We start from the raw sequence: 24,088 nt of genomic DNA, 5'->3' as shown, positions 1-24,088 counted from the left end.
GATGGTTTTCTTGGGCACTTTAGTCTCTTGTTCAGTGACTACAAAGAAAACAGTATGAACAGCATGGGGTTAAAGAAAGGCAAAAGCTGAAATGATGAAATTAACTTTGCTCAGTGAATCAGAACAAACTGGAGTGAAACAAACACAAATAAATAAATAGATATACAGCTGTACCATCCCATCCATGCTTTCTGTGGTTATTTCCAGCAGCATCTTTAGGGTTGCTGACCAAGAATGGGAATTCAGAGGGCTCCCTGAACTGTGCCTGATTTAGCTTTGGAGTGAAATATTTTGTGGAGAAGCATGTTGCAAAAGGTGTTTATTCTACCACTTGTGGCAGGTCAAAGCTAGTTCCTATGAAAAGGGAGTGATGGTGTGAGAGAGAGACCTGAGATCTGGAAAATGCTGGAGAGCTGAGATTCTTTACACTGTGGTTTCACTTCCTACCCAAAAAAAAAAAAGTTTCCCTGAAGACTGAATGATTCCCAAGCTTTCGTGGACTAGATGCAAAATTCAAGTTGATAACAATGAAAACTAAAATCATCCTCACCAGTATATATATAATAAAAAGAAACCCAAACAAAAAAACCCTGCCTCAAAAATCCTCCCTAGGAAACCTAGGAGAATCCTGTGATATGCCTGGTTCTACTTCATCTCCTTTTCTGCTGTAATCTGCAATTTTTCCTGACCTTTGTCCCAGAGCAAGCTTGGTGCATGTCAAGATGAAAAGGTTTTGCAAGTATTCCTTACAATTAATTTTTATTTTTTTTATAATAAGAAAGATACCATCTGAAGAGCTAATCCAAGATTTTAGGCAGGTCCCCATGCTATCTGCTGGCACAAAATTAAGCCACTCTTTGAACCAGACTCTTTTGAACACACCTTGAACCTGTTTGAGATCTAGAAGAAACAAGCAAGTCTCACTTTCATTGATTAAAATAAAAAAAAGAAATACAAAGTTTCTAAAACCCCTTAATTTAGCCTCAAAGTAATTTGTTCAGCAATTGGTTTGCAATCTTCCAGACAGCCTATAATAACCTCTGGTAATTTCCAATTGTTACAAGTAAAAGTGAACTGCAGCTTAAAAAAAAAAAAAAAATCACAGAATCAGAGAAGGGTTTGGGTTGGAAGGGACCTTAAAGATCTTCTAGTTCCAACCTCCCTTCTGCTAGACCAGGCTGCTCAAGGTCCTGTGCAACCTGGCCTGGAACAGTTCCAGGGAAAGGGCATCCCACAGCAACCTGTTCCAGAGTCTCATCACCCTCACTGTAAAGAATTTCTTTCTAATATCCAGTCTCAGCCAACCCTCTTCCAGTTTAAATCCATTCCTTCTCATCCTATCACAACATGTTCTCATAAAAAAGTCCCTCCTCAGCTTTTCTTGGAGACCTCTTCAGCTACTGGAAGGTCTATAAAACCTAAAATCACAATCAGTTCTCACCCAGGGAATTTGTAGTCTGTATTATTTGTTAAATAACTGATGATTAGTGCTGATGGTGTCCCAAAACTGCACTGACTGAAAAATTAAAAACACTTTTTGCAATCTTAGCTGGAATCTGTTTTTCCTCCCACTTAACTTCCAAGGGTTTTATTCTAGGGAAAACATGAAATCCCACTCTAATGAGAAAGGAATTTTGTGCTGATGTGGGTGTTAATGATCACCTAGAGCTCTGTGTTTCCTTTGCAAGGATGTCTCATGGATGCATGTAAAAATCTGGGATAATTTCTAACAGAGTCAAAGGAACTGCTGCAGAATTCGGTTTAAAGAAAATCTGTTTGGAAATTAAAAGTTTATAGTTCATTGGGTAAGTAAATTGCAAAATTCTTTTCAACTGTGTCTCTCTGAACAGAATTGCAATATCACCTTTTGCCTGTCCTTAGGTAGATAATTTAAAACCCTTTTTTAAAGGGTGGAATGATAATCATACAGTGATGGAAGATGAACTGAGTGCTCAAACACCTGCACCCAGCTTCAATATCCTCTCCCTGAAGTTTTAAACCCTTAACTCCAGATTGGGAAACTTCCATGTAACTCTTAGGAAAAAAAATCTCATCAAGTAATGTCATGAGATTAATCCCTAAGCAGGAGGAGCATCAGCTCTGATGTAGATGGGAATTGATTTCATTCTACACCTAGATGGAGGTGGTTTATATGGGTGTGTTAATAACTGCATTTAGATGCTCATTTCATTATACACCTAAAGAAAGGTGGCTTATAACAGCTGGCAACTGCATTTGGATGATAATTAAATATGTAATCAGTGAGATCTCCCAGTGTCTGTAAGAGGAAGGTTCTTCACTGGTCACCCTGTTCTTCCAGTTCTCCCAGACATCCATGCCAATATTTCTATCTGTAGCAGATGTCAAATGGATTCAGCATCCAGAATTTTGGCAGGCCTGGGATGAGAAAGCCATAAATGCCAGAGTACAGGGGTCTTGCTGACTTCTTTTAGTGCCTGACAGCTCAGTTTTATGTGTGCTAGCCAAGGTGTGAGGGAGGATTTAAGCAATCCTGTATGAAGGATAGAACCACATGAAAGTAGGATGAGAGAATTTGGTTGTTTTTCTTGGGTTTTGGTGTTCTTTTGCCTTCTTTTTTTTTTTCCTTTCCTCTTGTTTTTTTTTTTTTTCACTGAGAGGAAAATATTCTGCATCCATTTTAGCACCAGATTTATCATTTCAACTTGTTCAACAGCATTTTAGGAAAAGACAGCTTTGCCAAGCAGGAGCTCCTGATAAGCAGGTTAAAAGCTGTTAAGCATTAGGATCAGCCAGTGCTTCTCTAGGACTAGACTCCTCTTTGGTTAATACATCAAATCATTGACTTACAAGTGGTGAAACATTTAGGACAAGTCAGTTCTCCTTACTCTGAATGGATGAAAGGTGGTTTATAGCCTTTATTACAAGCTTTAAGTCTGGGTCCTCCACTCACAGAACCACAAACCTATTTTTCCTGCACCTGGCACAAACCACAGGGGCACTGCTCAGCTTTCACCTCTCTTCTGCTCCACTTCAGAGATCAGCCCTCACCAGGGGATGCATAAATCTGACATGAACTGCTAAAGCTCAACTTAAAATGAGCAATTCATGGGCATAATTTTGTGAATTAAATGGGAGTGTTTTGCAAGGCTCCACTCCTGTAGTGATGCAAGTGGTTGTAAAGGCAGGCTGTGCTCTCTTGAATTTGCACTGAGACCCATGTGGCCAGCCCCAAAATGAGACTAACCAACCATGATAACAGAATCAAAATAACAAGACAAATATCCTAATCATCACCCTAATCAGGAAACTAACAATGCCAGAGGACAAAACTCTTGTGCCCTACTTCTGCGCTAAAAGGGTAGCACTAAGAGCTCCAATACTGCTCCATGTTTTAAAGCAAGCTTCAACCTCAGAGCCTTTTGGCTTCTCCCTGCCAGCAGGGTATTTCCAGAGGCAACTAAACTTGCCCAAAGCTCTGCATGAGATCTAAGGCAAGACTATGAAGAGATTTCTGTTGCCTGGCTGTAACTGTTCTGGGCATTTTTCTTTATGGCTTTCTTTACCCCCACTTGTGCAGCTGATTCCTTCTTTTACAATCAACTATCTCATTGTACATCCTGGACCTGCCCATCCATATGGAAGTGCAACACCTTTCAAAACCACTGGGCTTTGCTTTTCTTTAAAAATCTAGAAGTTAGTGAGCCTGGGATGAATGAATTGCAATGGGAAGATGTTAAAGAGGGATGCCAGAGCACATCAGCCCAGATCTGCCGTGTGTAGGTTAAGCAGCAAGGTGTAAAGCACACAGTCAATTTGAAGTCAAAGAGAAGAATCTTCTTTGGTGACAGTAGTTTGGTTTGGTTTTCTTTTTTTGTTTTCTTTTTTTTTTTATGTCTAAAATTCTTCCAGTATCCAAAAGAAAAAAATAAACCCACAACAATTTTTAAAGCAACTCTCTATTGACTTCAGTGCAGCAACCAGGTGCAGCTGAAGGCAGATCTCAGCATTTCAGGCTTGCAGCCCAAGCTGTGGGTGCTCACAAAGGGACCTGTTAAGTCCAGTGGTTACTGTCCTTTTTGGATTTGACATTCCAATAGATCAGTAAATTCCCACAGTGTGGATTTAAGCCTTCTGAGAAGATGTTTTGAGACCCATGGTGTTTGTTGGACCATGGACCATCACTTATTGCAGGTCAGGGCTCACAAACCACTGGACTAATGGTATCCCAAATTGTGGCAGTAGGTTTGATTCAGTGTAATAAACAGTACAGACAGGCAGGAGGACAAAAAACAAATACAGTGGCAACTAAAGCCCCTTGGGTGCCTCAGGGGACTCTGACAAGGGTCATTTAACAGAACCAACGATAAATCAGGTAAAACTCAGGCCCACTCTGCAGGTGAGCTAGGAAACAGACACAGTCATCTACTTTCTGTTGTAATAGTACCACACAGCAGTAATGTTGTCCTCTTGGTGAAGTTACAAATAATCCCATTTTCACAAATGGAAAGGATTGTAAGGATGGAAAGAGAAATCCTTCATGAGTTCCATCTGTCCTCCAGATCTGTGCCAGATGAACCTGATTGTTCCACTGGTGGATCAAAGGTGGTTATCAACGAATTCCCTCCTCAGTCAAGTTCATTCTGCCAAATGCATCCCTGGTGAGATTCTGCTCAGAACAATCCTCTTGCTCCGTGGGTGAGCCTGCTCTCTGCTCCATTGGCCTGAAGCAGCTCTCCCTCTGCTCCTCCTTGGGGATGTCCCAAGGACCTAGTCCCTTCCCTATTACCAAGTTCAAGCAATTGCACATCATGGACCAGAAACTATTTCATAACATTTCTGAAGCTTCCAGGCAAACTCCAATTATATTTCTTCAACCAAGCTCATGAGATTTTCGTTTATGACTGTGAGAATAACAGCACATAAGTAATTTGGGGCTGAACATACACATTTGCAACCCCAAGAGCTGAGCAGTGCTCCTGATGCTGTTGTACAACTCGTTTGCTTTTACAACACCTTCTACCTTGGTCCAAGAGAGCTTCATCAAGACATGCCACCCTAACAGAGATTGGTTTGTGTTCCTCTACATCCTTCATGCAACCTATTTTTCTGTCTGCAGGGCACAACAAGGACAAAGTATTCAAACACTTCAAGGATGATTCTGCTGAAACAGTTCTAGAATCAAAGAAACTCAGAATGGTTTGGGTTAGGAAGGCCCTTTGAAGGTCACCCAGTCCAGTCCCCCTGAAGTCACCAGGGACACCTGCAGGTTGCTTAGAGCTCTAAACAACCTGGCCTGGAATAGTTCCAGGGATGGGGCTTCTACCACCTCTCTGGGCAACCTAGGCCAGTGTTTCACCACCCTCAGCACAAAAAAAGTCTTCCTTCTCTCCAGTCTTTTAGTTCAAAACCATCATCCTCTGTCCTGTCATAACAGGCCCTGATGAAGTCTGTCCCCAGCTTTGGTACTGAAGGGACCTAGGTGGTTCCTTGGCTGTATTATGTCCTGAACCACTGCTGGGAACTGTTGGAGAGAGACAGCACTGCCTGGCCCATGCTGAACCAGCCAAAGACACTTCTGAGGTGCACAAAGAAGCAGTTCCCCATGCCAGGAAATGTTCCTCATGACGATGCAGACACTGATCTAAACTGATGGCCTTATAACAAGCATGTCTAACACTGCCTGTGGAAATCCCTTTGGTATCCCTCTGGTAACTAAGCAGTGGCATCCTAAAGATATTCAGAAAGAGATGTGTTGCTGGGTAGCTGCAAAATTCAATGATTTGTTTCACCAATTCAGGTGAAAACTGCAGAAAAAATAATTGAACATTGTATGACTGTGTGCTAATGCCTGAAGAGCCCTAGCTGGTGGATGAACTGTTTATCAGTGCTCAGGAGGAACTGCTGTCAGCTCTGCTTTCTCAGTCACTCCAGGTGGTCTTCAGTGCTATTTCAGAAATGCTCACAATATGCCTGCAGCTTTACCTACTGCCTCCTGACCACTCCCAGGAGTAGGTAACTCACATTCTACCAGGCTGACACGCGTTTACAAGCCTCCAAAGAGGAATAAAAACATCTTTCTTGCACTAGTGGTGGTGTGACATACCCTTCATTTGCTCCTCCTTTTTCATATAATGCCCTTTATGAACATTATATGATGAAGTTGATTTGCCAGGTTTGGAAATCAACAGATGGTGATGGGTATAGGGCTGAGCTGCAGTATACCCATTCACATCTTGCTAGACAGACAGATACATGTACACCAACAACCAACATGGATAAGATGGCAAATATCCTCAAAGATCCTCAATGAGGTGGTTTTTAGAGTAGTTCACTGACATACTTACATAGCTGGTCAAGGATCATACCTTCAATTGTAATGGCTTGGTCTCCTCTCCTCTCTTGGGTCAGGGCTGCAGCAGTGTGGTGATAAAGTTCTGCTCCACATTTTGCAGCCCCTAATCTGTTCATCAGCTAAAGAGAATGATGCAGCAGCAAATGAAACACAAGCTGGGTTTGTGTAGTGAAACCTTCCTACTATACATCACAAATTCACTGCAAGTGCATCACAACAGAAATGGATGAAGGTGTGACCCCCAAACCCAAGCTGGAGCTTGCACAAACACATGGCTGCTCAGTGGAGCTCATAGAAACATGGAATCATAGAATGATTGTGGGTTGGAAAGGACCTTTAAATGTCATCCAGTCTTTTAAATGTCATGGAGTCCCCCTGTAGTGAGTAGGAACATCTCCAACTAACTTGGAGACTAACTTCTGCCAAGTAATTAATGACAGGACAAGAGGTAATGGCCTCAAGCTGCAAGAGGGGAGGTTTAGGTTGGATATTATGAAGAATTTCTTTCCTGAAAGAGTGGTCTGGCATTGGAACAGGCTGCCCAGGGCAGTGGTGGAGTCACTGTCCCTGGATGTGTTCAGAAAATGAATAGATATAGATGTGACACTTCATGACATGGTCTGGTTGTCATGGAGGTGTGGGGTAGAAAGTTTGACTTGATGTTCTTCGAGGTCTTTCCCAACCTTAACAATTCTGTGATTCCATGACTTGCTCAAAGTCAGGACACATCAACTAACTTGGTTATCTGCAGTTTGCTCTGCAGCCTGTGACTCAGTCTTGAGGTAGCTCTGTGCCTACCAACAGGCACAGATTCCTGCTGCATGGCACTTAGGTGGTAGTTAAAGAGGGGTTTTGTTTATCATCCATTCTACTCTTACTCAGCCAAGGTGATGCTAGACCTTGGGGATCTTAGCTAATGGCCAAAGCAATAAGATTTGCTAAAGTTCTGCTAGAAGTCTTCAGATTAATCAATCTTCCTAAACATCTCTGTGGAGTGGCTGTGAAGCTGCTGTGAGCTGAGACATGCACTGACCCATGTTCATTTTCTAAACCAAGGTCAACTTGTTTTTATTGCCAAACCCTGAGAGCTTATTACTATTTTATTACCAGTGCATAGACCATGACTAAGTATTAGAAAACATTTTACAGGACATTTCTTTTGATTTATTAGACACTTTCACATATGCTTGCTAAATAGAAATTTCAGTAGTTTATGCTTCTCTTTAGATTTAATTTCTTTCTTTTGGCTTTGGATGGCTTCTTTGTAGCAATGTCAATCTGTCCTAATTTGAAGATGTCCAGAAACAGAACACCACATTACTTTTTAAGAGGTTCCTCTAGAGATCAGGATCAAGAAACTTTTTAAGAGGTTCCTCTAGAGACCTGGATCAAGAAACTTTTTAAGAGGTTCCTCTAGAGACCTGGATCAAGAAACTTTTTAAGAGGTTCCTCTGGAGATCTGGATCAAGCTTATTCAATTACTATTTGAACCACCAAACTCTCAGATCAGATTATTCTAAGCTTTTGGATGTTGACAATCCATAGTTCAGGAGAATTTGACTTTGTATAAACTTTTTTTTTTATATGACAGGCACCAGCAGTTACTCAGCCACTAGATCCCTGTGCAGTGGATATTTCCCAGTAAAATGAGTTCTCCTACCTATATCCTATCAGGTGGCAGACTTTTACATCTCTTCAAACTTACCTCACATTCATAGTGTCCCATGTCTTCATTGGAAGGGTTCTTGACCACCAGGACTATTATGCCACTCCGTGGTTCACTGAAAGTCTGGTATTTACTGGTGTCTGTCAAGAGTACACCATCTTTGTACCATCTGCATTAGGGGAAAAAAAATGTGTTGTCAAGAAGTCCTCAGCTCACTGATCCAAGTATCAGACCAGTGGGCAACCAACTCAAGAGTTCATCATTAGATAAATACTCGGATCCTGCAAGATAGGTCTACAGGTGGGTAGATCCTAAACTGCACTAACCTTAGACACATGGATCCTAAACTGCACTAACCCTAAACACATGGATCCTAAACTACACAGGTTTATGAGATTCTTCTCATGAAGTCTGGAGAAGAGAAGGCTCCAAGGAGACCTTCTTTTGGCCTTCCAGTAGGGGGGCCTATAAGAAAGGAGGGACTTTTTAGGGTGTCAGGTAGTAATAGGACCAGAGGGAATGGAAAAAAACAGAAATGGGTAGATTCTGATTGGATGTTAGGAAGAAGTGTTTCACCATGAGGGTGGTGAGACACTGGAACAGGTTGCTCAGGGAGGTGGTGGAAGCCTCATCCCTGGAGGTTTTTAAGGCCAGGCTCTGGATGTGGCTCTGAGCAACCTGATGTAGTGTGAAGTGTCCCTGCCCATGGCAGGGGGGTTGGAACTGGATGATCCTTGAGGTCCCTTCCAACCCTAACAATTCTATGATTCCATGAAATCTCATCAATCAATGCAAGAAAAAGGGCTTAAAATCATGAGAAGAGAGGCTGAGCTCCTGTTTTGCCTGAGTAACCCAGACTGGTTGCTGACTAAATCAATTCAAGAAGGATGAAGGACTGGATAAAGTGTTGTCAGGGCAGTAGACCTGGTACAACCCTATGGCAGGGATTATCTGCAGGTATTTCATTTCAGATGTTAACTAGAATAAATTGCTGAGAATCTCAGGAGTGTAGGGATTGGGAAGAGTCAGTACTACAATGGGGTTAAGGTGGAAAGCCCTGAGAAGAAAAGGTCATAACCTTGAAAGATAGGGCAGTAGACTCTTCTGACCATGCAAAACAGGATTTGTTGCAGTGTGGCTGGCAGAACTAACCTGATCTGAGGCCTTGGTGCTCCTTCAATAGTGCAGGTAAACTGAGCATCTTCACCCTCCACAAAATAAGCATTTCTAACCTTGTTCACAAACCTTGGTGGCACTGCAAAGCAAAAAATAAACATAGCTAGTAGCTGGAGACATGACCAGACCTGAGGGACATGCCCCTGACCTCATTTTGTCTGCAAACAAGACAGTGAAGACCAAATTTTGGGACCTAAGAACAACTGACCACAGCTGTACATCAAATAATTATCTTTTTCCCCCACAGTGTTATGCAGAACTTCTGGGATGTCTTAATATTCCTGTTTCAGGTATTACACAGCTGTGGTAGTTTTAGGCTGATGCCTAGAAAATTTTCTACAGATCTTGAGCGAAAAGTGGTGTGGAATGTAAATAAATTCACATTGGATGTAAAAGGGAAAATAATGCTAAGGTCTAAATAATCCCCACTGGTCTGAAAACAACATTAAGTTAGTAAGTCCTCCTCTTTTGGGCTTCTTTGCTCTAGCTGGTGCTTCTGCTGGCTTGCTGACCTTGGCTGTGTGCTTTGTTGTGGCCAAGTACTAACAAGCAACTCTCTGCTCTTCTCCCTCTTCTCTTTTACCTTGGATAGGGTGGGGGAAGGAAGCAGGGAGGGGGAAGCTATTAGTAGCCCCCTGGGTTTGCCCAGGGGGGTTCTTGTGTTGCTTATAAATTACAAATGCATGTAAATATTGCATATTGTGTACATATTCATTGCATTCCATATCCCTAGATTGTAGTTTTGCTGGCAACTATAGCTTCATTTTGCTTTCAGCTGAGCTGATCTGGTAGTTTCATGTTGGGGGGTGATTTCAGCCCACCAGAAGAGCAGACCCCCACAAAGCAATGCATCTGTGGAAGGACTTTACCTTGAACAAGGATCTTTCCTAAGGTACTGGCATTTCCAGCAGGACTGCAAGCAAAGCACATGTACTGTCCTGAGTCAATGCCTGTTAGGTTGTCCAAGATCAATGTGCAGGAGCCATCTGGATCTTCTATTATAATGTGATGGGGATCCACCTCCACAGGCTTTCCATCTGAAAGACAAAGAGGAGAAAAGGTCTTCATAAAGAGTTTACTATCATGAATGTTTTCTCCTTGGGAATTTCATCCAGCTTTTTGGCTTGAGAGGACTGAGTTGTATTTGTTTTATTGCAGTGGATGTTAGCAGTTGACAAATGAGCTCTTTGTCTTCATCCACTTCTCTACCAAATATCCTCTGGGCATGTCTCATATCTCTTATCTCATCAATCCTCATTTAAAGGTTAAATTCTTCCCGAGTATGAGCTGTTCAGTTACAGCTCTGATTGAGGAGTCAAGAAACACCTCCAAAGTGACTGTAAACGTGCAGATCTTTCCAAGGTGTGAACTTAGAGCAAAGCTGTTTCCTGTGAAATATAGGAACATCCTAATTTCATCCTAACATCTCATCTAGGTCTCCCCTCTTTCAGATGTAAATCATTACTCCTCATCCTATCACCACACTCCCTGATAAAGAATTCCTCTCCATTTTTTCCTGTAGGTCCTCTTTAAGTGCTGAAAGGTCACAATAAGGTCTCCCTGTAACCTTCTCTTCTCCAGGCTAAAACAACCGCAACTCTCTAAGCCCCAACAGCTTAACAAAGAGCTTCCAGACCACTGTTGTGGTCTCCTCTAGCTCTGCTCCAACAGATCCACATCTTTCTTATGCTGAGAGACCCAGAGCTGCACCCAGCACTGCAGGTGGGGTCTCAGCAGAGCAGAGGGGCAGAATTCCCCTCCCTCCACCTGCTGCCCATGCTGCTTGGGATGCAGCCCAGGGTGCAGCTGGCTTTCTGAGCTGTTAGTGCACATTGCTGGTCCATATTCACCCACCAGCAACCACAAGTCCATCTCTACAGGGTTACTTCTATGTATCTAGGATGTCTCTAGACTTTTAGATTACACACAGCCAAACTGCACAAAGAGTACAGATGGAGAACAAATGTGGAGGGTGAATTCCATGACTTGCTGCTCATACCTTTGTACCAGCTGACAGATGGCTTGGGAGCTCCTGTGACTTTGCAAGCCAGCTTGACTGTCTCTCCCAGCTCAGCCGTGCAGTCTGCCAGTTCTTCCTCAAAGTCTGGAGGTACTGAATCACAGAATCAACCAGGTTGGAAGAGACCTCCAAGATCATCAAGTCCAACCAATCAGCCAACCCTATATAATCAACTACACCATGGCACTGAGTGCCTCATCCAGGCTTTTCTTAAACACCTCCAGGGATGTTGACCCCACCACCTCCCTGGGTAGCCCATGCCAAGGGCAATCTCTCTTTCTGGGAAGAGTTTTTTTCTAAGATCAAGCCTAAACTTCCCCCTGTGCAGCTTGAGATTGTGTTCTCTTGTTCTGTTGCTGGTTGCCTGGGAGAAGAGACCAACCCCCACCTGGCTATGTCTTCCCTTCAGGCAGTTGTAGAGGGCAATAAGGTCTCCCCTGAGCCTCCTCTTCTCCAGGCTAAACACCCCCAGCTCCCTCAACCTCTCCTCACCAGACTGTGCTCCAGACCCCTCCCCAGATTTGCTGCCCTTCTCTTGACAAGTTTGATCAACTCAACATCTTTCTTGAATTGAGGAGCCCAGAACTGGACACAGCACGCAAGGTGTGGCCTAACCAGTGCTGAGTACAGGGGCAGAATGTCTTCTCTAGTCCTGCTGGTCACACTCTGAAACATCAGAGTAAGCAAGCATTATAGTCTGGAGGGTGGGGGCTCTGCCCACAGGCTGGCTGCTACAAAGTAAGATAAGAAAGGTAAAGGTTTTGCAAATCTGTGAGGTTCAGGAAGGAAGGTTGAGCAGGAAATCTGAGCAACTAATGAATTCTCCAGTGAGTTGTGTCCTCACTTCTGTTGGACAGCTGTCAAATGCCTGTTACTAAAGCAAAACCTCCTACCCTAGCTCGGTTGAAGAGCTGGGAAATGACCCTAGGTGGCTTTTCTCCCTCCTTTGTATATACCAGTCCTGAAGAAGAAAAAAAAACCTCTGAGGCTTCGGCTGTCTTGCACCATACTCACTCCAGAGGGGCTCAGTGATGCGCTGCTGTATGCCACAGATGTCCTTCACCCAGGAGTTCTTGATGTTGACCGTGCGTGCCTGCAGGAGGTACTTGCGGACCAGGTCTTCCCTCTCGTGCCAGATCTCAAAGGCTCGGTCGTCCCCTTCCACCAGCTCGTTCACATCTATGTTGTTCAGCTGTGTGACAGAAGGACAGGGAGCTAAACACACACCCTGTGCTCTAAGGGGGGAATTTCATCCACAACCTCACCCACAACTGAAATCCTGGAGTTTAGGACAGTTCAGAGCCAGACTTAGCCTTTGTGAAGCAGAACCACAGAATCATGGAATGGTAGGGGTTGGAAGGGACTTCTGGAGATCATTGAGTCCAATCCCCCCTACCAAAACAGGATCACCTAGGGCCACACAGAAACACATCCAGATGGGTCTTGAGATTCTGCAGAGGAGACTCCACAACCTCTCTGGGCAGCCTGTCCCTGTGCTATGGCACCCTCACACTAAAGAAGTTTTTCCTCATGTCGAGGTGGAATGTCCTGGGCTCCAGCTTGTATACCCAATGTTCTATCCCAGGACACTGCTGAAAAGAGCCTGGCCCCTCCTTCTTGACACCCACCCTTCAGGTATTTAGGAACATCAATGAGATCTCCTCTCAGGCTGCTCTTCTCCAGCCTCAGGTCTCTCAGCCTTCCCTCATGAGAGAGATGTTCCAAGTCCCTTAATCATCCTCACAGCCTGTGTTGGGCACTCTCTCCTTGTCCCTCTTGGACTAGGGAGCCCAGAACTGCACACAGTACTCCATCTTCAATCAAGGTTTGAATGGAAACAACTATTAAACACCAGCAAATGTCCTGCTACCAGTGTGTGCCCTCTTTAGTGGGCATGAGGTCTGCCACTCCCATTAAAGCTACACGAGATGCTCCAACAGCAGAAGGAACCATTTACACCATTTTAAAAGAGTTTTTAGGACTCTGTGTGCAATGCAACCTGGTTTTGACTGAACAGCAGCCAGGGTCACTTTGCAATCCTTTCCATGCTCTACCAGAATTTCTGATTACCAAAGAGACATTTTCCTGGGAGAAATGATCACATTTCAGGAATGTAACAGCCAGCATTAAAGGGTATCCCAAGGGTGGGACACACCATCCCTGCAGTGTAGCACTGTTTGGCCCAGGAACAGCACAACAGGGTTAGTGAGATGTCCCATTTAGATGACCAGAAGCTGGACATAAACATGAAGTTCTTGATGACAGAGAGATGCTGTGGGTGAGGATACAATGATCAGACCTTCATGATGTTCTTGAAGATGTAACTGTAGGTGTCTGTCTTTGTGTCTCTCTTTGGTTTGCAGATCACAATATAATTTTTGAAGAGGAAGACATGTCTTTTGTGTCCTTTCCATGCCATTCTAGCTCCTGGAGCTCCTTCCCACACAATGAAGTGGCCCTGATAGAAAAAGAAAAAAAAAAAAAGAAAGAAATTAAAAAAAGAAAGAAAAGCACATTGTGAGAATTCTGGAATTACCACCACAATCATTTTTCAGTGAAGAGATACCAGATGTTTATTGTTGCATCATCACTTTGTGTCCCTCTGCAGCAGAGCAAATTGCTTCTAGTGCTAAAGCTGATGCACCAGACTGACAGCACCAACAGTGGTTGTCATTCCTTTGGCCTTTAAATGGTGTTCTTTGTTGCCAGGAAAATACAGAGCTCGTGTCAAGCAGGCAAGCTCCACCAGTGAAAATGGAAAATGGTAGCCTGTGTGTTATGCAGAACCTTTGGACAGCCTCTTGTCTCCTCAGCAGAGCAGCACATTCCTTTCACACCCCTTCAGACACATAGATGTTAGTGATGTGGGTTCTACAGGACAGATGGGGCAGGACACTTTCCCAGGGAGTGCAGTGATAGGATAAGGAGTGATGGTTCCAAATCAAAAGAGGAGAGACTTAGATTAGATGTAAAGAAGACAGTGAGGATGGTGACACTGCTCTAGTCCAAAACCATTGCCCCTTGGCCTTTCACCACATGCCCTTATGAAAAGTCCCTCTCCAGCTCTCCTGGAGGTCCCCTTCAGGTGCTGGAAGGCTGTTAGAAGGTCCCCCTGGAACACTTCTCCAGGCTGAACAGCCACAACTCCCTCACAGCCTGTCCTTGCAGAAGATGTGCTCCAGCCCTCTGATCATCTTGTGGCCCTCCCCTGGTCCCTCTCCAACAGTTCCATGTCCTTCTTGTGTTGGCAGCTCCAGGGCTGGATGCAGTACTTCAGGTGGGGTGTCCCAAGAGCAGAGAGCCAGAATCACCTCCCTTGACCTTCTGGGCACATATCTTTGGATGCAGCCCATTCCCCCTTTCACATATGATTTCTAGAGGATCTTCTTGTAGGACCCAAGGGCTGCTTAGAACTAGCACCAGCAGACACAGCACTGACTGAGAAATTCCAGGTACCTGTCGGATGGGTTCACCAAGGCTCTCCAGGGTCCCTGGGTAGTTCTCAATGAGTGAGACATGAAGGTTGTTTTCTGCTCTTCGGGTGAGTGCAGACACAATGGCATAAGCCTGCTCCAGCAAAGTGCAGTTTTGGCTATTTCTTGCTTTGTTTCTGATCAATTCCTGTAGATGAATGAAGAAAATGTTACTGACCTGTCCCCCACAAAAAACCCCAAAAATTTGAAACATTTCCTTGGTAGTGAAAGAGTTTCTCAATATCCCTTCCAGATCTTTAGTCTGGGACACTTCTATCTCATCTTTTCACCCTGTGCTCTTAGCTGCTAAAGTCTCCTCTTTCCTACCCATTCTGCAGGCTCTGTTTTTTTCTTTCCTAAACTGGTATTATACCACCAAGTTGAAGCAAATACTCCAGATATGCTTCAGAGATTGTTTTCTGACTATTGCCACAAAAATACCATTAGAAAAAAACTTGCTACTTTGAAACTTTCATTCATGGTCTGGGCTAGAACCTGAGGTAGTTGGACAGATGAAAGCTTTAAAGATGAAACATTTCAGGATGGTAGAATGAGACAAAACTTTTCAGAAAAATAAAACTAAAAATTCATGGACTCATAGAATCACAAAGTGGTTTGGGTTGGAAGTGACCTTAAAGATCTTCTAGTTCCAGCTCCCCACCAGGGGCAGGGACACCTCCCACTAGACCAGGTTGCTCAAACTCTGCTGAACCTGGTCTTGAAGACCTCCAGGGAGGGGACATCCACAGCTTCCCTGGGCAACCTGTCCCAGTGTCTCCCTACCCTCACTCTAAAGAATTTCTTCCTCATCTCCAGTCTCAATCTTCCCTCTTTCAGCTCAAAGCCATTGCCCTCATCCTGTCACCACAAGCCCTTGTGAAAAGTCCCTCCATCAGTATAAAACACAAGGAAAGAAACTGCTAAGTTAATTCCTTAGACACTGGGAATTGCTTATTTTTTATAACATACCTGTGGCTGAGTGTGAAGCAAACTCATATTTGTCTTGGAAATACACAATCATGGTTATATATATATATATATATATATACACACATAAGAATTTTTTATATGTGTATTTATATATTTTATATATATATTATATATATTTATATCTGTTTAAAGCTCACTCAGATAAATCTTGCTGAACTTCAGGGGGTTGAAGACTGTGACTCTTTACCTGGATTTACACCTGCAAAACTATTCAGAGAGCATCATCTCTGGTGATGATTCCTGCCTCAAGCAGCTTTTAGTTGTGGTTGGATCAGAAGGACACCAAGAAATGTAAAATAAAAAGACAATATTTGTCTGCACAAAGCAGAACATAAAGCTATCATCAGATGTAAGCATATCAGAAAAGCACTTCACCTTGATGATAGTCTGGTACTGCTGGATCCTGTTTATGGGTTTTTCCAGGTAGTGCTGCAGTGGTGGGATAAGTGGCTGTGAAGGATCTTCACTACTTAAAAACTCATCTGTGTATCTCTGAAAAAAAAAATACATGGAAGAGTGAGGAAAGGTTGTTATAAACAACAGTGGAAAAGATGATTCCCTGGAAAATTCTCTTGTGATGCTTGTTCATAGACATAAGAGCCAAAGCTGGATAGTTCTTCTGGACCTCACTGCCCCCTGTTTTGGACATCTGTAAGCCTCCTCCATCCTTTACCAGCCAGTGATTATTTCAGACCACAAGAGTCAATGGTCCTGAAGTTCTTTTGCAATCAAAACAATCCCATGACTGTCTCAGCTGCTGAGTTTGTCTGTTTTTCCAGTGCATGACTGATGCGGGGGAAACATGATCCAAAGCTTGCAGAACCAGATGGTGTGACAGCAAAGATTAGTGTAAGCACAGGAGAGACTAAACTCAGTGCCAGCAACTGGTGCCAGACCTTGGTCAAGAGAGGTCTGAGTGTCTGCAATGCCAGCAACCAGAGCAAGTGAAGGTCTTGGCACCAGCACCAGGAGTGGAAAGCACATGGCTAGTATTGTATTGAACACCCTAACACACAATGTCTGGGATTGGGAGGGACCTCTAAAGGTCAATCTAGAATGGTCATAGAATGGTTCAGAGGTAAGGTCATGGGGTTTGTGTGCTAGGACATCAGACACTGGACTGGTTGTTTATCCTTTCCACTGACCTGGATGCAAGTATGTGCAGTTCCCCAGCAAACTTCAAGCTGGACTAGCTGCAAGTAGGAAGCCCAAGATCCAGGCATGGATATTAGGGAAGCTGAGAGCTTGTGCTGATAATTTGTGGGTGGGTGTGAGCTTTCTAGCAAGCATCAAGCTGGAATAGCTGGTAAGTAGGAGGCTCATGGAGAGGCTAAAAGTGCTCAGGATCTGGGCAGGGGGTATCAGATGGAGGGTTCATGCTACTACTCAAAGAATCCATGAACATGCATGTGCTCATGGATTTGGAGTGTTGTGTGTGTGTTTTCATTAGTGAACATCAATCTGTTGGGAAGAGAAACAGGATTGCCCTACCTGTACTATTTTATGTGATTTTGCTTGGTCTTACAAACGTGGTGGCCCTTAAAGCATCTCTTAATTATAGTTCCATAATCACAGCCACCTCCCTGTCTGTGTGATCTTTCTACTATTCATAAATGCCTCTGGAGCCATATGTCCCCATACTGATTGCACCAACCAGGAAGAGCTAGACCCTGAACACAAAAGCATTCTGTTTAGCAGTGATTTCCCACAAAAACATTTAATAAGCCTATCAGGATTAATCACATTTGTGTTAATAACCACATTTCTAGATGCAGTGGGTTCAGCAGGCACCTTGGCTACTGTTTTACCTTGTAGAAATCCTGGACTGCTTTGCTGACAACAATTGACTCAGCCTGCACCCTTCCCACCAGGTACTGGATGTACTTATTAAACTCTGCTTCATGCTTGATAAAGCACATGGCCACATCATCATCAGTGTCACATTTCTGCAAGCCTCGGAGGAAGACACTGTGGAGACAAAGAAAAAAAGGACTTTTGAGGAGAGGGTGATGGAATGAGGCTAGAACTGGGCAGTGACTGGCTAGAAAGTAGCCCTGAGGAGAGGGACTTAGGGGTGCTGGTGGATGAGAAGCTCAACAGGAGCTGTCAATGTGCACTTGCAGCCCAGAAAGCCAACCAGAGCCTGGGCTGCATCAGGAGAAGTGTGGCCAGCAGGTCAAGGGAGGTGATTGTCCCCCTCTGCTCAGCTCTGGTGAGACCCCACCTGGAGTACTGCATCCAGGTCTGGAGCCTCTGTTACAAGAGGGATCTGGACATGCTGGAAGGTGTCCAGAGAAGGGCCACCAGGATGAGCAGAGGGCTGGAGCACCTCTGCTATGAGCACAGACTGAAAGAGTTGGGGCTGTTCAGTCTAGAGAAAAGAAGACTCTGAGGTGACCTTCTTGTGGCCTTCCAGGATCTGAAGGGGGCTACAAGAAAGCTGGGGAGGGATTTTTTAGGATATCAGGGAGTGATAGGACTGGGGGGAATGGAATAAAGCTGGAAGTGGGGAGATTCAGGCTGGATGTGAGGAAGAAGTTCTTCCCCATGAGAGTGGTGAGAGCCTGGAATGGGTTGTCCAGGGAGGTGGTTGAGGCCACATCCCTGGAGGTGTTTGCAGCCAGGCTGGATGAGGCTCTGGCCAGCCTGATGTAGTGTGAGGTGTGCCTGCCCATGGCAGGGGGGTTGGAACTGGATGATCCTTGTGGTCCCTTCCAACCCTGACTGATTCTATGATTCTATGATTCTAGAACACAAAAGAAAAAAAGGACTTTTGGGGAGAGGGTGATGGAATGAGGCTAGAACACAGCCCCATCAACCAGATCTTTTAATCAGGTGATTTCAAGTTAACAGGAAGCATTAAACTTCTCAATGCCTCCACACTGAGGAGCTGGAGTGGGACCCAAGGAGGACAACAAAGCTATTGAAGGGTCTAGAACATGAGCCTTGTGAGGAGTGGCTGAGGGTTCAGCCTGGAGAAACTCCCTTGCATTTCCCAGTGCTTTGCAATGCTCACAGTTCCTGTGGCTCTGACATCAGGTGTGTGAGCCACTCCTTGGTCTCCAGTGAAGACACATGGGAATGCCCACCTGGAATGGAAGCAAGCAATGTCATCAACATTTCTGAAGATGGTGGATTTCTGGCTGGCAACAGCTCCTGGTACGTTGGGACAGGTCTCAGTGAACTTCAGGTGATGATTCTGGAGGAACAGTAGATCTTGAATGTAATCCTCTTCTGAGATCAACAGCTCTTGAATAAGAACACTGAAGAGAAGACAGACAGGCAAAAACAAAGCAGAGAACATCACAATTATCCTTGGCAGGTTGAGACTTCCACAGACACAGGGCACCCCAAAGTACTGAAGTTTAGGATTTTTGTGAAATCAGGTTCCAGAGTGGCATTGTGCAAATTCCTTCTTTCAGGTCACCTAAATGATTTAGACTGCCTGGAATTTTTCTAGGCTGAAATAAACAGGAAAAAAATCAATCAAAGAGAAAAAGTGACAAGTCTGAGAGAATCAGGAGCTTGCTTGATTCTAGGAAAAGGGAAGTGGCAAGACTCAGCAGAATAAAACCAGTGACTGACAGGGGCGATGTAGATGCCAACATTCATCTTAGTTCAGAAGGCAGAAAAACCCCAAGGTGCAAATACCAAATGACAGCAGCTCACCTTAGCTTCCTTTTATACTCATCCTCAGAAACAAACTCTCCAGGGAACTCAGGAGCTTCTATTGTTCCCCACTCTGGTGACAACTAAAATACAAGAATAAAACATTATTCTTTTAAGTTAGCACACTGAGGAATGTCCCTCTTGTGTTCACAGCCCCTTTCAACTATTCCTAAACCAGTATGGAATCTCTTTTTTGCTGGGGGATGATTAGTCTTTTGAACTCAGCCCCCCCCTGCACACCTAGAGGAATGTTCACAGGATGTTAGGGGTTGGAAGGGACCTCTGGAGATCATTGAGTCTAACCCCCCTGCCAGAGCAGCACCACAGAATCTAGCACAGGTTGCACAGGAATGCATCCAGTGCTGACTAATGTTGTCTAATCAGAACACCAAAAAGTCCAATCATGTTACAGACACCTTCAACAACCTCCTCATCCATCACTCCTGGCAAAAGGGATGGCTCCAAACTGCAAAAGGTGACACTAATTTCCCATGAAAAGCAAACACAGCATGATCATCACCTTTAATTTCTTATCCAGATAAGCTGGAGATACCCAGCCCTGTCGAGAGGGGCTGGATTTTGTGGGTTTGGTCCTGACCAGCCACTTCAGAGGATGAGCTGAGTCAAGAACTTCCACATATTGCCCTTCCTTCAAAGCAATGGCCTCCTTGTCAGGAGCAGCAGGCACGTAGTCAGCTGTGACCATGTAGACATCAAAGATCTGCAGGCAGGAAAGGACAGAGAGTTACTTTGATCTGTGAAACCAGAACGCAGTAAAACTCTGCTGGTATATCTGTTTCATGTTCAAGGGTTTATTCTCCAGCCCTTGCAGAGCAAAATGAATCACAGATTGCTTTTTGCAAGCAGAAGGCTGAGTCTCCAGGGGGACCAGGCCATGTTTTCAGAACCATCAGTGGTGTTTTGGATTGGCACCATGAACCAGGGAATTTTTCTTTTAAAGCAAACAATGGTCCTGAAAGTTATAGCATTGTCAAAGTCCTAATTAAGTTTTCTTTTTTAAGAGGTATTTGAAATGAATACCCCAAATTTTTCCACTTTACAGAGAACTGTCTTTTTTTCTCACAAAGTTCTTAAAATTCTTCTGATCAGCTCTATCCAAGGCCACAAACAGTCATGCTCTGACTTTCTAAAGCTCAGTCACCTCAGCTAAAGGTGCCAAGTAATGAATGTGTTTTGCTCATGTTGACTTGAACAGCTTGTTCAAGATCACACAGTCAGCATCAAGATTTGATTCTCTGTGGTCTGTATCACAGAACCAATATTTAATTGCTAGATTATAGTGAAGTATTCCCTTTAAGGAGATAGAATCATAAAATTCATTGGGTTGGAAAAGATCCTGAAAGGTCATCTTGTCCAACCCCCCTGCAGTGAACAGGAACACCTCCAACAAGATCAGGTTGCTCAGAGTCCCATCAAGCCTGACCTTAAATGTCTTCAGGGATCTCTGGACAACCTGTTCCAGTATTTCACTACCCTGTGGACATTCTTAAATCATAGGAGATTGGTCATGCTAAGTTTTCTCCCTTGTCCATAAAGTTATCACACCTCTCCTCTGGAATCCCCATCTTCAGATTCAGAGGAGGACTCCTGAGCAATGGATGAAGGTCTGGATCGTCCATGGCGAGGAGATGCAGAGGGAGTTTTTGATTCATCATCACTCTCTGCACCTGGCACTCGAAGTGTAGCTAAAAGAGCAGAGCAAGAGCAAAGTGTGAAATGCTTATGTGGGATGACTCTCTCAAAACCTGCTTTACAAATCTCACTGATATTTGAAGTTCAAATGATACCTAATACAAGTTATATATTGTTCCACGTTAATTAAATTGAGGTTGCCAGGCTCCTTACCCTGACTTATTTTTGCAGATACCATTTCTGAGATACGAGAGGTGAGCTTCTGGAAGAACTCCTCTGAGCCTACATCAGCTAATGAAATAGGGGTTTTGGGTACACCAGCTTCAAGGTCTCCTGCAAATGAGAGAATTCTCTATTAAGCAGGCAGTGTCATTGGAAAGTCATCTTTTGTTTAAGTAATAAAAGCTTCTGTGGAAGGAATCTTTAATTTTGACCACTTCCCCTGTTTTTAAAAGTATGCTTGCTCACACTTCATCCAAAAAAAAAATTCACCCTTGAACAAAGACCAGTCCTGAAAAGCTCCAACATTTCAGATAGTTTCAGGAAAACAGGACAGAAGCAGGTGGTAATCATGAAATGCACAAACAATCTCAGCTGTAGATGGGAGGAGCAGGAGCAGGAAAGATGAAAGAGCTTCTCTTACCTTCTCTTCCATCAGAGGGCTGAATATCTCTGAAAGAGTAAAACAGAGTTAAAAGTTAAAATAAAATGTGTAGTAAGGAGAGCTAAATGAGAAACACCTCATCCTCCTCACACCTTCTGTGTGAAGGCTGGGAATGTCTGGATTAGGACACTGGTTTGGACCACAGGTGCTGGCAGCTGATACTCATCAAGGCCAATACAAGAACTGGGCCATTTGGCTCATAGAGGCACAGAAACACTGGAGGTGGGGGGGGGAGGCTGTCTTAATCTTCAGAATTTAGGAGTTAAATCCTATCTGAGAATTCTCCTTATTCCTGACTTTTATTTAACTTGGGAAGACCTGGCTGCTCAGGGAGTGGGCTGCAGAGCAGAGTAGCCTCCATCTCTCTGGTTCTACTGGGACTTTAACCTCAGCTGACTCTGAAATAAATCTATTACTGGTTCTACTGGGACTTATCCTCAGCTGACTCTGAAATAAAGCTACTACAGTTTGAGGCACTATGGCAAATGGGAATCTGAAGCCTCAGTCAATTTACGGTGAACTGGAGCTCAACAGTTTCCAGTGGTTTCATCAGGAAACCAAGGACTGGAGAACACACAGATGCCGTGGTCCTGCCAAGAGATGTGCTCCCATTACATCAGGGTGCCTGTGTGAGTCATGAATATAAAATGCTCAAAGTGAACAGTGCCTAAAAATGACCCGTGGGAACTTCTGCAGGGTGCTACCTGCACTGGTCCACTTCAGCACAGGTGGCCAACCACTTACCCCAGTGTGGTCATGATGGCTTCTGACACCATCACACGCTCCTGGGTCAGAACTGCAGCCTCTTTCACTGCAAGATTAGGGTTTATTATTAGAGCAAAGAAAGGAAAGGATGGGTTTTAAATGTATTTAATGTAGGCACATGTCCTAGACATGGATTACTGGGAGCACTGCCACGTTGAATCTGCCCTGTTGGCAGCTCCTGACCATATGACCATTCAGAGGATGCAAGTATTTTGCTCCTCTCCCTGTTCACAGAGATGTAAAATTGCACCATAGAAATGTTGAAGCTGTGCTCCTGTATCTCTTAGTACAGAAAAAGTATGGGATATCAGAAAACTGGAGTCCTTCACAGTGCTGTCCTTACTCCCAGTCTATATTTCCCTGTCCTTCATCTTACTGAAGGAATTGTGCAGGAAGAGGCCTTGGAAAGCTCTGCAAAGGTGGAATCAAATAATTCTATCTGCTTTAAGGCAATTCTGTAATACAAAACACCTTTACAGATTGAAGCACTTAAAATCATTCTTCAAATGGTGACTTTTTCTAGTTCCTTTACATTGCCTTTCCTTCTGTCCTTTTCCTTCCTGCTGAATTTGGTTGTCTCTTAGACCTGTCTTCTGCTTATGCTGAAGAGGTCCTGCTGTTAATCCAAGAAACTAAATCCCAGAGTCTAAACTAATCCAAGCTAACACAAGAATCTAAACAAATTATAGTAGTAAAGAGCAAGCAGAGTGGTGGCTGATCTTGGGAAAATGCTTTTTTGATTTCCAGTTGTGATTTGGTTACTTTCCTTATCAGTCATGGCTGCTGCACAAAGGCTCACACAGCGTTTGTGCTGTCACCAAGACTTACCATCAGCAACCTCCAGGGTGGCAGTGCAGATGGACTGGCCAGCCTTGTTGGTGGCAATGCAGGTGTAAGCTCCACTGTACTTCTTTTTAACATCCAGCAGGATCAGACTGTGATGCATATTTGAACTGGCAAGTTTATACCCAGGAGTTTCTGGTTTGATCCACAGGATGCCTTCTCGAGACTCTTCTTTCAGCCAAGTAATTTCTGGTGGTGGATGTCCTAAAGAAAAGCCAATAAGGTTCCTATTGATGTTCCTTCCCTACAGTTCTGAACCATGCTGTGAATAAATGCTATTTTGATCTGTTTCCTGATGCTTTTCCAACAACAACAGCAGGCAAAATGTATAATAAAGGGGCATAAAGCTTTCTACAGCAGACTCAAAAGAACGTTAAACCTTTTTGTAAGACCAAAACTGTTAATCAACACATCTTCACAAGGCTAGGAAGTGTTATTACCCCTGTTTTTGCACACAAGAAAGCAGAGTTGAAGATGAGCAAGATGCTACCCTGTAAGGCACATAAAATCTCTCACAAAGTTCAGAGTTCCAGACTTCAGATACAGGAGATGAGGTTACAATGAGTTGGGTCAGAGAGCCTAGAATGTGTCATGATGTTATGAAGTTTAAGTGTTAGGCAGAGAGGCAAAGTGTCAAGCCACTTACCTTCCACTTTTACAGATAATGTGATGCTGGCACCTTTTTTCACCTTTTTGTTAGTAAATCTTTCTAAGAACCTTGGTGGAATTAGCTGCTCACGGGAATCTGAAAATGACATCATTGATGAAACATGGGGTGACACCTTCTGAGTGAAAAAAATTCCTAGGGGTTCTGTTATCACCTGCTACAGCTTCT

At 43.9% G+C, this 24,088-nt stretch overlaps 1 protein-coding gene across 1 annotated transcript in view; it reads right to left on the bottom strand.

Annotated features, from left to right (window-relative positions):
• OBSCN (obscurin, cytoskeletal calmodulin and titin-interacting RhoGEF) overlaps window positions 1–24,088 on the bottom strand; it is a 179,089-nt gene that overhangs the window by 38,936 nt on the left and 116,065 nt on the right. The window contains 19 exon segments of the mRNA XM_054389952.1: window positions 6,348–6,453; window positions 8,040–8,169; window positions 9,153–9,255; window positions 10,046–10,213; window positions 11,176–11,289; window positions 12,211–12,388; window positions 13,496–13,654; window positions 14,653–14,817; window positions 16,035–16,151; window positions 17,468–17,627; window positions 18,749–18,922; window positions 19,329–19,411; window positions 19,849–20,049; window positions 20,895–21,034; window positions 21,195–21,314; window positions 22,324–22,345; window positions 22,383–22,456; window positions 23,239–23,457; window positions 23,900–23,998. Coding sequence (XP_054245927.1) covers window positions 6,348–6,453; window positions 8,040–8,169; window positions 9,153–9,255; window positions 10,046–10,213; window positions 11,176–11,289; window positions 12,211–12,388; window positions 13,496–13,654; window positions 14,653–14,817; window positions 16,035–16,151; window positions 17,468–17,627; window positions 18,749–18,922; window positions 19,329–19,411; window positions 19,849–20,049; window positions 20,895–21,034; window positions 21,195–21,314; window positions 22,324–22,345; window positions 22,383–22,456; window positions 23,239–23,457; window positions 23,900–23,998 — 2,532 coding nt within the window.

The sequence above is a fragment of the Indicator indicator genome, chromosome 20, assembly GCF_027791375.1.
Source record: "Indicator indicator isolate 239-I01 chromosome 20, UM_Iind_1.1, whole genome shotgun sequence".
Lineage (NCBI taxonomy): Eukaryota > Metazoa > Chordata > Aves > Piciformes > Indicatoridae > Indicator > Indicator indicator.
The sequence above is the reverse complement of the archived record's forward strand: the minus strand, read 5'-3'. Positions and strand labels throughout refer to the sequence as shown.